The sequence below is a fragment of the Nematolebias whitei genome, chromosome 10 (assembly GCF_014905685.2).
Source record: "Nematolebias whitei isolate Nwh7 chromosome 10, NemWhi1, whole genome shotgun sequence".
Taxonomy (NCBI): domain Eukaryota; kingdom Metazoa; phylum Chordata; class Actinopteri; order Cyprinodontiformes; family Rivulidae; genus Nematolebias; species Nematolebias whitei.
The window spans coordinates 23,306,182-23,323,123 of NC_056507.1; the positions used below are offsets into that span (position 1 = coordinate 23,306,182).

Here is a 16,942-nt window from a genome sequence, read left to right on the forward strand (position 1 = left end):
AATGAAAAAAGTAGAAACATTTTGATAACAGCTATGAAAATATTTCTGCTGGTTTTGGCTAATCAAGAGGGACTACAGTCTGTTTAGGAAACCTTTGATTTTATGATTTGGAAGTTGCTCATACTCAATGCATTGATACTGTAAAATAATGTCATATTAGCAGATTAAACATGATTTTTCTCACATGTTTTCATGCTTTAACCGTTAACATTTCTCTTGTACAGAAAGAATAAATGCACCAATGTGTCCTTTTAGGCATGCCGTTATGGCCACGTGCAACATTTGGAACACCTGCTGTTTTATGGAGCTGACATGAGTGCCCAGAATGCATCAGGAAACACTGCCCTGCATGTGTGTGCTCTCTACAACCAGGTAAACAATATCGCCTAAAATATAACAGCAATAAATCATAAAAGTTATGATTTTGCATTTTAAACAAGCCTGGATTTTATTGACCAAAGTTCAGAAGAAACACTAGGGAATGAGGTGAGTGAAAACTTAAACACATTTTTGTGAAAACCTTGAGGAGCATTCCTGCATACAGTTGTGTTTGAAGCTGCTCAAAGTGAAAGATGGAGAGCTTGGCATTCTAGAAGATGCCTTTCTGCTGCTTCACTGGGAAATGGTGGCGCCCAGTTCATGAACAGTAAATGAGCTCTTCCAGCAAAAGAAATGAAACATGTGCATGCATATGTGTATGTGTGCGTGGTGGGAAGTGTCTATGCATTGCACAGTTAATTTCAGTGGTGATGAATGAACAGCTTTAACTCGACCAGAACACCACAGTCTCAGGAGCATGAGTTAGTGTGTGTGTGTGTGTGTGTGTGTGTGCATGTGTGTTTGTTAAGCAGAGCATCAATAATTAATACTAACTGTTTGTAACACATCCACGTGACTCAAGTCATTGCATGTTCACCTTCTCAGTGGAGAGGAGACCTACATTTGTACTTTTATTACTCATGTTATGAAGACATAAATATGTTTACAGTCACATGGTTGGGGCCTGCCTCCATTTTAGATTAGCCAGTCTCTAGAATACTAACAATTACAAAATGTTAGTCTGAAGATTTAGTTTATGCTTTAGAATGGTTCAGATTCAGTAGAAAAATTGCCATTATTAATCCAACAAAGTCCCAACAGGTCCTCTGGACTGTTTCTTTGCGTTGAAACGTTTCATCTTTCATCCAGAGGACTTCATCAGTCCAATTCAATTCAATTCAAAAATACTTTATTAATCCCAAAGGGAAATTATTTGTTGTTGTAACTCGTTATCCTCATTTCATTAAGAGATGTTATAGATGATACTTATGGCTGTAGGCAGGAAGGATCTCTTGTAAAGGTCCATCCCACAGTGGATCCTAAGAAACTGGCTGCAGATGCTGTCCGATCCGTCCACCCAGACTCAGCTGGCCTCTCTCGGTTCCCCCAGGCTGTAGGACCGCCCAAATGCCGGGCAGAACTCCTCCCAGAGCAATGGCCACTCCTCCCAGCAGTCTGCTCAGCTCCTCATCACTGTGGACAGCCAACTGTAGGTGCCGAGGGACGATCCTGTCCTTCCACTGTCATGAGCCATGTTTCCTGCTACAAAGTAGTTCCAGGATCTCAGTGGTCAGGCACTCGAGCACAGCTGGCAGGTAGATGAGAATGCGTCCACAGAACATCCTTTTCAACTCATTTGAGATTTGGTGCTGTAGTTGAGATATTATTTGAGCTTTTGAGATGTTAATCAGCTGCTGTTGGTTGTAGAAAACTGCCTTGTTGCCATGGTTACGCATCATAACAAATGTCCAAAACTAAAAAAGTTTCAGTAAAAATCCTTCCAGCTGCACAGCATCCGATACCAGAGGAAACAATCATCCAAAAAATGTGATTTACATCCAGAAAAAGATTAATTAAAGTTTCCAAAAGCAAAATCTCAGAATGAAAGTAACAGAGCTGCTCCAACATGCAGCCACCTTGAGCGGCGCAATTCTAGAACAAAGGAGCCACAATAAACTCAACACAACTCTTTCAACACAAAGAAACCATCCAGAGGACCTGATTTAACTTTGTTGGATTTTTTACATGGATTACTGAGCATGAACTTTGGTGTTTTGAACCACTTTGGCTATTGCTACCTCAGAGGAGTCGATAGGGGAGAGGGCGGACTCCAGAAACCATCTTATCACCATCAAACTGGTTGGTCCACTATGTGAGTGTGCTGCTTATGGGACTGAGTTTGTTGTGGCTCCTCAGACTGATGAAGTCCTTTGGATTAGAGATAAAATGTTTCAACACAAAGAAACTGTCCGGAGGACCTGACTTAACTTTGTTGGATTTTTTTTTACCTGGATTATTGATCATGGACTTTGATGCCTTTATTAATCTTTCTAAGTGGAAGAACAGTTTATTTTCTACTTTTTTAAGCCCCCTTGTGTGTTGATCTTAGCTTATGCGTGTCCCCACTGATGAGGCTGACTGTGCTCATCCAGTGAATATCATGCTAAGCTGATCGATCTGAGAATCTGTGCATCATAGCAGGGTTCCAGCAGGCCTGAAGCAAGCCTGCCTTGGATGATTATCTACAATGACTGTCAGAAAAGGGCTTGTAGAATCTATCGGGAAATTAGTTGTCCAGTGGCAAGATCAATAAATCTATATATACAGAGAAGAAAGAGTGTCAGAAAGAAGGACAGATAAATAGAGGTGTAACAGAGCGGATGAATGACAAGATAACGTTCAGTAATCATCATTAGAACAAGATGGCTCAATGCACATCCCTTTGCTTGGGTTTGTGTGTCTGTTAGCATTAGCTTACTGGGCTTTTAGCGTAGCAGATGTGATCGGTAGCAGTGAATGAGGACATGGCAAGGGTCTTTGGCTTAACAGAGAGATCTTCCAGAGATGGTTGTTAGTTAGAACTGTAGGAAAAGACAAATGAGAGAAAATCCAATATGTGAATTTAAAGCAAAAGGGCAACAAGCAAACATACATTTTGCATCATTTTAATTAGTGAAGTAATGGGACAGCTCCCTGAAGAGTTGAGACAATCCTTTATTTCATGCTAAAGTGTTTCAATGCTATTATTTTGCACTAGACATGATTTATGTTCACTAAAGATGTCACATCACAAGTTTAATGACAAAAGAAATCCTCAAATGTGACAACATAAAATTGAAAGGTCCCATCTGTCACATTTGCTATGACAGATTTTTCTATTGTGAGCATTCACATTATTTTCTCAGTAAGGCCTTTTGTTATGGATTCCTGTTGGAAGTTTGGGGGAAATGGCATGAAAATGTCCTAAATGTCAATTTGACCCTGCTTTGTTTTGTGTTTTCTGACTGGAAAAAAGTATTAAATCTCCAAATTGTAGGAATCAAACCAGTCAGTTGTTATGATACTCACACTCCCACTTATGCAGCAGAAAGGTTGTTTCATTGAAGCAGATGGTCAGGTTTTACCTACATCTCTGTACACCAGCTGTTCTCAGTCCCAGCTCACATCATCTGATTGATCGACTTTTTCCCCTTCTATGCATTGATTTGGTTAGTCTACCTGAACACTTTATGTAAATAAATTAAAATCTTCTAACTTTGGTGTCTCGTCTGCAACCAGTTTTGCAACCTCTTGTGAAATGTTTAAACTGTCACTTAAATAGCTCAACTTCCCATGTGTGTGACATCAATTACCAATTCCTCTCTTAGGCAGAATAGAAATGTGTGGCGGTTTTATGAATGCTATGATCTTTAATCTTTGTCATGTTATTGGTACGACTTGAAGAGTTTTTGTGGCATTACTTTGGCTCTATTATCTTATTAATTTCAGCTAGAATAAAAGATAGGCCTGTCATTCACTTTAAAAGTGGCTTCCTCATTGATTAGATAAGGGCCAATTATTTTGTTCAAGTTATTGCTTTAGTTTAACGTGTCTGTTTTTCTCTATACTTGCAGCATTGTCTCTTCAATTTGCTGATTTTTAGGTGATTTCCTGATTTTTCACCCAAAATTTTAATTGGAAATTCATTGTATTCATGCTGAGAGATATCCCTTAATAAAGCATACATGATTAAGTACACTTAGCTCCGCAAGTTGCTGTTTTGACTACGTAAAAACAATTATACCAATTTAGATCAGTGCTTTGGTTTGCAGTTGGATGTTCAGGAAGCTGTACAGCGCATGAATGATTACTATTATTAATATTAGTCCCTTTGTTTATAAAGCATTAATATATTTATATAGCTTTTTTATTTAGACACAGGTCTTCATCTCAAACTAAACTCAACACCACCGACACCCCATCTATGTATTTTATGAGAAGAGGGTGCTTCCGTGCATCCATAGTGAGTCACAAATGCTCACCCTGATGAGTAAACCCACATGGACATTACAAACCGGATCAAATGTTCACTTAATCAGCGCATACATATTCATGCTCCTAATCATGTTACTGAGTAATGACAAGAGTCTGCTGAGTAACTGTAGAAAAAGGCCAGACCCAGCACTTTGTTCAGTGTTAAATTACTTATCGACCCTCATCAGCCACTGTATTAACACACAGTCCTGTCTGTCAATCTACAACAGAGTTTTTATTTGCCACAAGGAGGCTCAACTCATTTACACACAAGTATCTTTTAGAAATTACTGATGCGAGAAAAAGTAAAGTTGTACACATTTTTGTTAATTTTTTTAAAGAATTTCAGAACCAGTGTTTTATTTCTATTTATTAAACCACGTTACATGCATTTTCTAATATGTTTGATGTTGTCTTTGACAATCCATTTGCAAATTTTCAAGCTTGTCTTGCAATATGGTAGACAATTAGTGAAATCTTTGCATTCACTTAGAGCTATTCAGAATATGTTTTTGCTCCAAATTGTTTTAGATGACACGGTGTCAACATTTAGTCTCAAGTTCACTTTTACTAGGCCAACACTGCTCCTCTTCAGACATAGGATGAGGTACAGAGGACATGTAGGTCAAGCATCCTGCTGAAGTAATCAGCATTACAATGTTTCTAAACTCTAAACGCTCTAAAAGAGCACAAAACGTCATGATTACAGCTCTCTGCCTCCGGCTGCACTCTCGACCATGCTCATTTTTCCGCTCTGCACAGAGATCAGTTGATTAGTTGCAGGAGGAAGCTTCTCCATCAGAGGTGGGCTGCACACAAGTGCTAAATAATTTAAAATAATTAATTTTAAATAAAAATATCAATGCCGGGCGATCGTGCAGATCATCCATCAATCAGTCAATGTGTAGGCCTGTCACGATAACATATTATGCTGGGCGATTAATTGTCTCTTGCGATAAATGATAATATTGTTTGAAATTTGACAACAATTACTAATTATTGTCAAATTTAAGAAGAAATGTTGGTTAATTTATTTTGTTTGTTGTAACTTTTTTCTACCACCGGATGACAGTATAAGACTGTTTGAACTGAATGATGGATAGTGAGGGAACGAGCAGCGTCTCTAATAAAAATTGGAGGGAGGCCCCTTTACGTGACATGGGCTGTCTTCTCCTTCCTTTTTTTAGTGTGGTCTGAGCTCTCTAGCATAGCATTTTTCACACAAAGCTTTTAATAAAAAATCCATAAACAAGTTCTCAGCTTCTTTTTGCAAAGGAAAACAACTTTTGACATGAAGGCACAGGTTTCAACTGTGAATTTTGGAGCTTCGACATGGAGTTTTTTTTTACCGAGGTCGACCTGGATGATTCAGCATGAACTTTGTTGGCCTGTTAACTTAGCTCGTAGCTTAGCTTCTTAGCTTAGCTGCATTTAACGATCCAAAAAAGCCATTTTGGAAGGTTAAAATGGATTTTAAAGAGAAAAGAGAAAGGGAGGTGTCACTGAAGAGCCTTTTGTCATCCAGTGTCTTCAGTAGAAAGAGAGAGACATGAAGAAATGATAAAGCTGATAAATGAAAAGGAGATCGATAATTTTCATTTACCATGCGATTAATTGATTTGTTGTTTATCGGAACGGGCCTACCAATGTGTCATGTCCAATCTTACTTTGAAAAACCACGATGGAGCGAGTTCGTGAAAAGTGAACTGCTAAGTAGCGAGGGACTATTGTAGTTGCTTTCATAGCCCAAGTTAAGGAAGACTAGATGATGATTTAAGAGTGAAACCTCCAACATCGTTGAAAGAGATATATGTTTTTACAAATCTGTAATAATAAAAGCACTATTGCAAAAGAGCATCACACCATAATCTGATGAATTTTTGATTTTCATTGTGTAAGCAAGTATCATGAGTGGTGGCTAGTGCTCTTTACTTTATTTAAACAGTTGCTGGTGAACTTACAAGAGTAGAACTGTCAGAATAATTGAAATTATTGCACCAAATGCAAAGATTTCCTAAAAGATTAGTTTTTTTTTTTTTTTGCCAGTATAAATTCAACTATATAATCCATCAGTGTATTTAGCTCTGGCTTCACTTTTGCAAATGTAGACCTGTGAAACATTTTCAGAAAGTATAAAATCTTCTTTAACTATTTTGTGTTTTAGGTATGTTGAGTTTGGAGAACGGCAGTTTTTGGTTAAGTTAATACAAAGCTTCAGAAAATGTTTTTAATACACTGTGATGTCATCTGTAATAACAGATCATACCTGTTAAACTTTATACATTTTATGTATCCTTCATGGGTACAATGTTTGCAGATTGATGTTAAACACAAAATTTGTTATTACAAATTCATTAAAGTCTTTGCCGTAAACTTTTAAAGGAATTATATCTGTGTGAATTCACAGTTGTAGAATATATAATGCTTCTCTGCTGCTGTTTTATTTTACTTTTCACTCAGTGTTTAGTAACAAATCAGCAAAATGTCTAGCAGAAGTAACCATATTATTTATAGTAAAACTATTCTTGGTTCCTTAGACTCAGAATATTGTGTTAAACAACCAGGATTTCACAAGAAAGTTTCTTTCTGATTTTCCATAATCCCTGTCAGTCTTTTTTAACAGTTTTATAAATGTGATTCTTTTAAAAGAAATGAAAATCGGTGCTTGCAGAGTTGCTCTAGGCGATAGCTGACTCACTGAAAATCCCCCCATTTTCATATTAATCCACTTGTTCTTTGACTTTTTAAAACTCTGTTCAAATGACATGTTTATATTTCAAATAATGTTGTAGTTTCCTGAACTTCTATTGTAATGTAGACTATTAATTTATTTACCTTCCTATTTTAACATTTAGACATGCTTTTGTTTTTATAAAATGTACAGTCTTTTAACTTCACAGTGATATTGCTATTACTCTAACTCTTAAGCTCACAGGAGAAATGATATAATGCGTAGACATCTTTTATTTTCTGTCAAAAATTGTGGCAGTATCTAATAAACATAAATCTCTCTGTCGTTCAGGATAGCTGTGCACGAGTTCTTCTTTTCCGAGGAGCAAATAAAGAGATAAAGAACTACAATAGTCAAACTGCTTTTCAGGTATGTTGTGTTCAATGACAGTTGAATTTTATACAAGATTATGTACAAATTAAATTAAATTTGTGTTGAAAGCATTACTAGACAAACATCGCTTTTAACACGAGCTAAAATAAAGAGGTGCACCTGCAGAAGGTTTATAAAGGCAGGAATTGTGAGAAATGGATGACATGATGGAAAATGCTTTTTATGTCTGTTGTCTTATTACAGCCTCTTAAGTATTTTGTTTTTACCTTCCATTTACTCATCTCTTTTTCCTCTATTAGGTGGCTATTATAGCTGGTAACTTTGATCTAGCAGAAATCATCAAGGTGCACAAAGCATCAGATGTTGGTGAGTTGACAGCAAACAAGGCAGACCTCCGTTTACACAACTTTTAACATTATTCTGATCCATTTTAAGCTGAACCTGAAAAGTTACATAGAAGACAAAAAAATTGACTACAGATTAAGCAGACAGCAGAAAAATAAAAATGAAGAATGATTATGTGTGGAGTGAGGGATTTAAGGTAATAGTCATTTACCAGTTAAGTTGATTTTATGTAAAAAAAATAAAAATAAAAAACATGAAGGAAAACTCTGCCATCTGGTGTGGATCAGCTGTAATACCTCACTCTAAAGTCATGTTTATTCAAATAGTTCAAGGCTTTTAACAGTCAGCTCATATAAACCATGAATCACATGTAAAATGGCTGTTTTACTACTTACAGTGTACTCGGACTGCTGGCAATTTATTAATAAAATCAGATTGAACCTAAAATAATTATTTAATTCATCGTTAAAATCAAAACTGAACAATTGTTTTGCTTTTCTCTTTAGTCTTTTGTTTTACTTTTAGTAATTTTTCAACCATCAAACATATTTTGCTCAATATGAGAATGCACCAAATAAATTAATCTCCATTATCATAGTACAGCTTATACAAAAATGAAAGTGAGCAAAATCCCAGATATTTAAATGTATCTTTACTTTTAGACCCAGTTTTTAGAATCGCTGTTGGCTTAAAGTTATTTTGTTTGTTTTTAGCAGTTTTCTTCTGTACTTAAAGCTACCAGGCAATGCTTTAAAAAGACTTCAGAGATTAAAAACTTGTTTTCCATCATAACATTTAGTCAGTTCTGCATTTTGCCATAGCATCTGTCTTTTCAGCCGGCGTCTCTTCATCTTCTTAGTGCCTTTCAGGGAGACTCCCTCGTACACCAACCGTCGGCGAATGACGATTGGTCCCCTGCCCTCACCGCGCTCTTTGCTCCGCTCTGCGAGTGACAACAACCTGAACGGCGACCACGATCACATCCATCCTCAGCCTCAACGAGAAGTCCGCGGCCGCCAGGGTCACTCCCCTGTTCCCTCGCTGCGCAGTCTCCCAGCTTTTGGGCAGCAGCACAGCAGCCTCGGAGAAGTAAGAAACTTTGAAAAGACGTAAACATGTTAGTATGAGTTAAATGTCAATGTGTTTAGAATAATTGCAATAATATTAATGACAAACTTTATTCTGCATTCTAAAAAGTTTGAGTCAGATCCTTTGGACAGATTCTTCTTCTTTTTCTTCTTTCTTTCCATTATAAGAAGGCTTATAAGACTGTTTGCTGCAGCTCCTCAGACTGAAGAAGTCTTTTGGATAAAAGACGAAATGTTTCAACAAAGAAGAATCCATCCGGAGGACCTGACTCAACCTTGTTAGATTTATTTGCCTGGATTATTGAGCATGCATCAAGACATTTTTCTTATTATTCTGCATTCTTTCTATCAGAGTCGTCATGGAGAGATCCCTGACAGCAGTCTCCAGAGTACTGGCAGCTCCAGATCCTCCCATTCCCGCTCACCTTCACTTCATCACCTTCATGAAGAGGACAAGCCTGTCCCCAGACGATCTCACAGCCATGGCTACCCCCATGGACATGGTCCACGTGGAAGACTAAGGTCTGTAGGATATTCCACAGTTATGTTTGACCTTTTTTCCAGTACCACTCAACAAACAGCACTTTATAAAGCAGTACAACTTTACATGTTTTATTCATGTTACACTTTTTCAGGAGTTCATTTTAAATAAATAATATCTAATTGGTCTTTAGATTATGTACCTACTGTAATATTTAAACCGTATTTCAAAAACCTTAAAGCTCCATCTGATGTGTCACCAGGAAGCACTGCGTCTTGTTCCATCTGCTCCAGTCTGCTTGGGGATAAACATGACCTGAAACCTGCCAGTGCAAAATCTTACTGATTATTCATTCACATGTGTAAGGTTGTTGGGACATAAACCGATGCTTAAATTTAAAATTCTTTGTGAATGGTTTACCATCAGTAATACAGTATTTACATTCTGAAAAGTAGGATCGTAAAAAGGTTTTCTGAACTTACATTTAGTATATTTGTTGTGAAGCCCAGGCTCCTGTTAGGGTGTAGTTGTGTAAGAGAGCCATAATGCATTTACAACTCCCCTGCTTTAGTTAATTATCCTGAAATGTGCTATTTGTCTTGCATGGAAGACAGAGTGTAACATTGTTTAAATCTACATTTGCATTGGTTAAATTATACAAATATAAAGCACACAACTGTGTAAATTTAAAGATATTTGAAGACAGATGAATTGAGCCTAATAACGATAACCTTTGAGACTAATTGAAGTCTGTAAGTGTTTGTGGCTGTGAGTTTATTGAGGAGATTAAAGAGTCTGTGGTATCTGAAGTTGGAGCGATGATTAATGTTACTGAACAGCCTGCTTTGTTTAAAATAGCATGTCAGATGTTGCTCTAACAAAGTATTGTCCTTTGTATGTTAGACACTTTGTGCAGTAAATCAGGATGCTGATCATTTCTTAAAGATAAAACAACTAACCTGGTTTATGGACACTTGATTTGATAAACTGTGTAGTTTTTATCATTTGTCAGTACATCACCTGCACACAGCACACAATTCATATATGAAAGTGTCAAAAGAATTGCATCAAAGACATCTCCAGCATTCTCTACCAGGCTCTTTTGTCACTTGACACCATCCGTCAGACGCTGTTACACTAAAAACAGACAAAGAATATGTATGATAGACTTAAATAATAATATGCTTGCTTACGTGACAAAAATACTTGTACTGTATTTAGATTTGTTAAATCATTTATTTTTGTTACTTGTATATAAAACTATTACTTAAATATGTAAACTGTTTAAATAATTGTAAAAGTATATCAGACTTTTCCACACAACTAGATTTCTGTCAAAATTCAGTAATTCTGTTGTTTAAATGGAAAATACATGAGTTGAGTTGACATCATCTACAACATAAGAGTGGACAGGACTTATTTGTCAACATCTTATTTAAATAGATAGTCCAAACTAATCCAAATTATTTGTTTAATAAATCTCTGTATTTTATTTTTCCATCTTTCACTTTAACAGTCTAGTTGTTTTTGTTAGATTTGTTTTCATTCTTCGAGTAAGAATGGCATTATTAATAATATTTTAAAACATTTATTTTAATTAACAAATACTATATTTTAACAAAAATACATTTCCATGAAAAATTAGTTTGATAAACAAACAAACTGTATTTAAATTCATTTATAGTGAACCATCGGGCACTAAAGACAGCACTTTTAATGTATACATGAACGTAGACATGAACATTCTCCTTTTCAGTAAAACTGACGTGTTTATTTGTGCGTTGCAGCTTCAGAGCAGTCAAAACTTGTTTCAAAAATCTATAAACTGTACTGAATGACCACAAGCAAGCTTTGTGTCACAAAACCACAAAAAAGTGTGCAGTTTTTCTTATCTCTTTCATTTTTAGTTTTGTTTTTCTTGTACTATGCTGGCGTTGACAACATTCAGTGACAGAGACAGAGAGCTCTTATTACTTGTTTTCATTCATTCTGAGTGAGGCTAATTATAAAAAGTGAAAAGACCAGTGGAAAACAAAGTAAAAAAAAAAAATCAAATTTGTCCACACCTGCTGAGTCATAGTCAAAAACAGTTTCTCCGCACAGAGAGCTGATCTTGTTCTAGTGTGTTTTTGATTCCAGCATCATGCATTAAAGAGAGGGAGATACACACGTAAAGTCCTAAATCAGCAGCCAGCCTCTGTGGCTGCTTGCATTCAAGCGAGACTGATCCTTTTCATTTGTTCCCTGTAATATTTTACTTTTTTCTTCTCTGTTTTTGCTTTGACTTTCTGTTTATGCCAGTGGTAACTCCAGAGGCATTAGAGATGCCAGGGGAGTGTGAAATTAGCTTGGCTGGTCAACAGGCCAACCAACAGCAGACTCCAGTAAGTTCCTGTGGATCTCACCACCCCTTCTTTCTCCTCTGATGTGCAGCTTGGCCTGTCTTCAACATAAAGTTTAGACTGACACAATAAAGAGGATGAAGATATGTTGGACACACCTTGGATCTGGTTTTATCCTTTGGCTTGCCTGCTTTTCACCTGCAGATCTGTGATACAGTGTTCTCTGGCCATATGCCTGTTTTTTTTGTTTTTTTGAGGTTCCCATTGTTTGAAGTTCCGTTAAACGGTGCACCGCTGCTCGGAGCTGCTGCATCATTAACCCCTCCACTGCTGCTCAGTTCTTCACAGTTTTTAATCAGAGGTGTGTCACTCCAGAGACTTTATTCAATAATACACAGAAACTCAGCTTGTGATTTCTCTCCACCTGCCTGTCTGTTATGGACACTGTTGCTCCCTAAAGACCAGACAGCCAAAACTTAAATTTGAGCCCTGGCTGAATGACATGACCCAGGCTGTCCGTAGAGCTGAGTGCAAGTGGAGAAAAGACAGACTGGAGGTTTCATTTCAAATGTTAAAGAACTGCTGGCATCACTATCAAGACTCAGTTGAATTCAGTTTATTCATATAGTTTATGTCACAACAGAAGTTGTCTCAGGGCACTGTACGAAAACATTCACATACATTATAAAAGCCAATTAGTAAAAGTTATCCATCAAAGGAAGCCAGCAGATTGTGTTGAATCTTCACTTTGTCACAGTCTCCCATCCTGAGCAAGCGCATTGGCAACAGTGGAAAGAAAAAACTCCCTTTTAACAGGAAGAAACTTCCAGCAGAACCAGGCTCAGGAAGAGCATCCATCTGCTTCGCCCGGCTGGGTTTGAGAGGACAGGAAGGAGAAACAAATGAACATAGAATGACAGGTTTGCTTTCTATTGAAATAAAGACAAAAACACACAATGTGGTCAATTTGTCCTCCAGCAGTCTAAGCCTATAGCAGCATAACTAAGGGATAGTTCTGTCACAATAAACAATAAATCAGTTAATGGCATGATAAATTAAAAGTATCAATCTCATTTTCATTTATCGGCTTTATTGTTTCTTTGTCTCTCTCTTTCTACTGAAGACACTGGATGACAAAAGGCTCAACTCTGGTGCTCTTCACTGACCCCTCCCTTTCTCTTTTCGCTTTAAAATCCATTTCAACCATCCAAAATCGCATTTTTTGATTTGTAAAGGCAGCTAAGCTGAGAAGCTAAGCTACGAGCTAAGCTAACAGGCCGACCTTGGGGATAAACCTCTTGTCTTGTCAAAGCTCCAAAATTCACAGTTGAAACATGTGCCTTCGTGTAAAAAGTTGTTTTTCTCTGCAAAAAGAAACCGAGAACTTATTTACTGATTTGTTTATTTTTATTAAAAGCTTTGTGTGAAAAATGCTATGCTAAAGAGCTCAAACCAAACCGAGCATCTGCCATTTTGAGAACCGGGAAAAAAAAGGAAGGAGACAGCCCATGTCACGTCAAGGGGCCTTCCTCCCATTTTTCTTAAGGAGACCCACTGCTCGCTGTCTCACTATCCATCCTTCGGTTCAAACAGTCTTATTCTGCCATTCGGTGATCAAAAAAGGTACTAAATTCAAAATAAAATTAACCAACAGTTCTTCTTAAATTTGACAATAATTACTAATAATTGTCAAATTTCAAACAATATTATCATTTATAACAATAATTTCTGAGACAATTAATCGCCCAGCAAGAACAATTCCAATAGTCCAGCTTAGACATAATAAATGCATGGACATGTTTTTCTGCATCATTTTTGGACAAGATGTTTTTAATTTCAGTTATATTTAGCAGGTGGAGGAAAGCAGTCCTGGTAACTTTTTTAATGTTGGGGTTAAGACATCTCCTGATCAAATTTAGCACCAAGGTTGTTTTCATTAATAGAACTGGAGGCCAAATTAATGCCATCCAGAGGAAGTGAATGGCTTCAAAGTTTATTCCTAAGATGCTCAGGTTCAAAAACCACAACCTCTGTCTTGTCTGAGTTTAAAAGCAGAAAATTAAGGGTCATCCAGATTTTTATGTTTTTAAGACATGCTTATTAAGTAACTGATTGGATTCATTGGGTTTCATGGACAAATATAACTGATTATCATCAGCATAACAATAAACATTTATCCCAGGATGTTTAAAAACTTTACCTAATGGAAGCTTATATAACTTAAAGAGTACTGGTCCAAGCACTGAATCCTAAGCATGGCAGCCATCATACTTGTCTTGTTACTCACATCGTCCAGCTCATCCTTAGAGAGTTCTATCCTGTAGCAAGGTCAGAGTAGGTATGTAATCTTCCAGTTCTTGTTCAGAGTCTGCTTCATGGTCTTGTCCAGTTCTTCATGTCTTAATCCATTCACTTTTTGCTCGCCTAATTCATAATTTTTTCCCTTGAAGTGGAGACTTTGAGACACATGTATGTACCACAGCTCATAGTTTAAATTAAATATATGTTGTCAAATGATGTTGAGAATGTCCAACAACTAAAGTTGATTTTTTTTTTGACTCACTTGTGAATGAGAGCAGAACCTTGGCTTCAAATTTTCTTGCAAACACCCATGAGAACTCTCTGAAAGGCTTCGTAAGAACTCCTTTTGCCTAATTAAGGCCACGGAGTGTTTTGCAGCTGAAGACACTTTAAATAATTTTTCAACAGTCAATTGACATTTGCCATGAAAGATTAGGAGTGTAGATGCTATCTAAGCCTCTGTTGCCCTGCTATGAAATGGCACAGCTGAAAATTGTCATTTGACTTGCTACACGTAAGGATTTTTATTCCATAAAAAAAGGATATAGGCTAGTGAGAGACATTTTATATTCTGTTTTATTCTCAATAACCACAAATGTTTCCTCATTTGGTAATAAAAAAGAGCACAGATTCATCTATGTGTAGCAAGGCAAGGGCAGACTGATTATCATTATGATGCAAAGTGTGATACTGATTATTACTTCACATCTCACCTTAGAGAGCAGGGCTATTTGAGGAAAAACCCATTTACTTGAGAAGGCAAGGGTCAGTCATGCGTAAAAATGTTTCACTCGAGCAGCTTAATTTGATTCCATCTGTGAAAATGGCATTGAGTGACATTTTCAGATGTATCTTTAGATTTATTTCATAAAATAAACCTCAAATTGAGGCAGCAAGATTGAATATTGAATGTTCAAATATATTTTGGTAGACTTGGTAGTTCTAATTATGAATCATTTAAATGGCTTAAAGTGTTGCCTTTGATTTTTCAAATCTACTTTTTGTCATTGGTATCTTTTTTAAACTTATAACTTGAAATTACCAATGACCTTTAAGCTATTTTGTATTAAACTTTTTTAATTATTCTGGCAGTAAAGTCAAACGAAAGGCAGTTTATCTAAATATAGTTTATTACTACTTTGGCAGCACGGTGGTGCAGTTGGTAAAGCTGCTGCCTCAGCGAGCGAAAAAAAGAAGCGGGTAAATGGATGGATGGACTATTAGATTTTATTTGCAATGATTGTAACAGCTAATAGTTTTATTAACAGCTATGGATAAAACAGGGCTTAATTTCCTCTGTATATAAAAATGTTCTGGGACTGTTCTACTTACTTTGTGCGTTTTACAGCCCACAATCTGACATTTTTTCTCCAGTCCATGCATTAGCTTTCAGGACGCTGCACCCTTTACAGAATCCTTTTTAGACTGGAGGTGTCTACAGTATTTCTTTTTTTACTCAGAGCACATTCAAAGAAAAAAAAAAACTTTCATACAAAATTGTTGATTTTGTTGCACTATTGCAGTAAAGGCCCTGTCACACAGTGAAGTATAGCATGTCAACTTAAGAATAACTTACCTGTAATGTGTGTGATCAAAATGCATAACTTACCTGTCACATACCTGTAACTTAGCCTAAATTATCATCAACACGTCAGTTTACAGAGAAACTTTTGTGAATGTGCAAAATGTTTGGTTGGCATTACCATATAACACACGTGTCATCGTAGATCAGCATCCTGGTAATTTATTCAAAACTTACGCATAACTTATATGACTTCGTCAGTGCGTTAGGCTTTTTTTTTTCTTCCATACACTGTGATAGCCACCTCCCTATATCGTTTTGAAAGTATTTTATTGCTACCAAATACAATAGGTTCTATTTTTGTCATTGTGATTACATGAATGTGTGAGATCAAAACAGAGGCAAAATGAGATGATTTTTTTTTTTTGTATTTTAATGCACTGAATAATTGGTGTGAAAGGTACAAATTATTTATTTGACCGTTCCTGTTACACAAATAGGGCTGATTTTCAAGTAAACATCAGAGGTTTTGTTAGAAACTGAATCACAACTCTGTCAAAATATGTGTGGTTTGTGTGCACATAAAGACCCCTTCATTTTGTGTTTGTTGAATTTACTCCTAATGAAGCAGGCAATAAAAGTAGGAAAAGCTTATTATTTAATAGTAAATAGGCATGCACGCACACTTGTTTGCACATAAAAAGCCAAATTGCAACATCATAAAAAATAAAAAAAATCCTTAAAAAAATATTTTTGATCTATTCTAGGTCAAACCTTTGTTTACATTTATTAATTAATATATGACAAGCTCAACAATAAGAGCTTGAACCATAAGCAAGAGCACTATGAAGTAATTATAATACCTTTAAACAATTTACCTAAGTTTAGTGTTCCATATGAAAAGCAGTCCAACACAACATGGACAGTGACTGCTGGATATGGACAGCAGTGACCCCCTTTACCTGTTCAGGAAACAGTGGGTAAAGAGGATGTATGTATGTATGTATGTATGTATGTATGTATGTATGTATGTATGTATGTATGTATGTATGTATGTACGTATGTATGTATGTACGTATGGATGTATGTATGTATGTATGTATGTATGTATGGATGTATGTATGGATGTATGTATGGATGTATGTATGGATGTATGGATGATAGATGGATGGATGGATGGATGGATGGATGGATGGATGGATGGATGGATGGATGGATGGATGGATGGATGTTAAAGGTTTCTTGTAGACACAAAAAATAATTTCTTTTTTTTAATCCAATGTACAATATTTTAAAACCAATACAATTTTATGATTTAAATACAGTGATTTAAGTGGATTTCCAAAGTCCATGTGAGAACCTCAATGTGGGTCATATAACATCATATGGGGGTCTTTAGATGGTTTCCAAACATCTATTTGATTTGAAATATTACAGCTTAGGGCATATTTTCATGATATTTGCTAC

At 36.3% G+C, this 16,942-nt stretch overlaps 1 protein-coding gene across 1 annotated transcript in view; it reads left to right on the forward strand.

The window, feature by feature from the left end:
• Positions 1 to 16,942, forward strand: part of shank3a (SH3 and multiple ankyrin repeat domains 3a) — a 159,180-nt gene that overhangs the window by 67,341 nt on the left and 74,897 nt on the right. Inside the window, exons 7-11 of the mRNA XM_037683201.1 lie at positions 256 to 372; positions 7,355 to 7,432; positions 7,696 to 7,762; positions 8,601 to 8,830; positions 9,197 to 9,351. Of these exons, the coding sequence (XP_037539129.1) occupies positions 256 to 372; positions 7,355 to 7,432; positions 7,696 to 7,762; positions 8,601 to 8,830; positions 9,197 to 9,351 (647 nt within the window). The remainder of the gene's footprint in view (positions 1 to 255; positions 373 to 7,354; positions 7,433 to 7,695; positions 7,763 to 8,600; positions 8,831 to 9,196; positions 9,352 to 16,942) is intronic.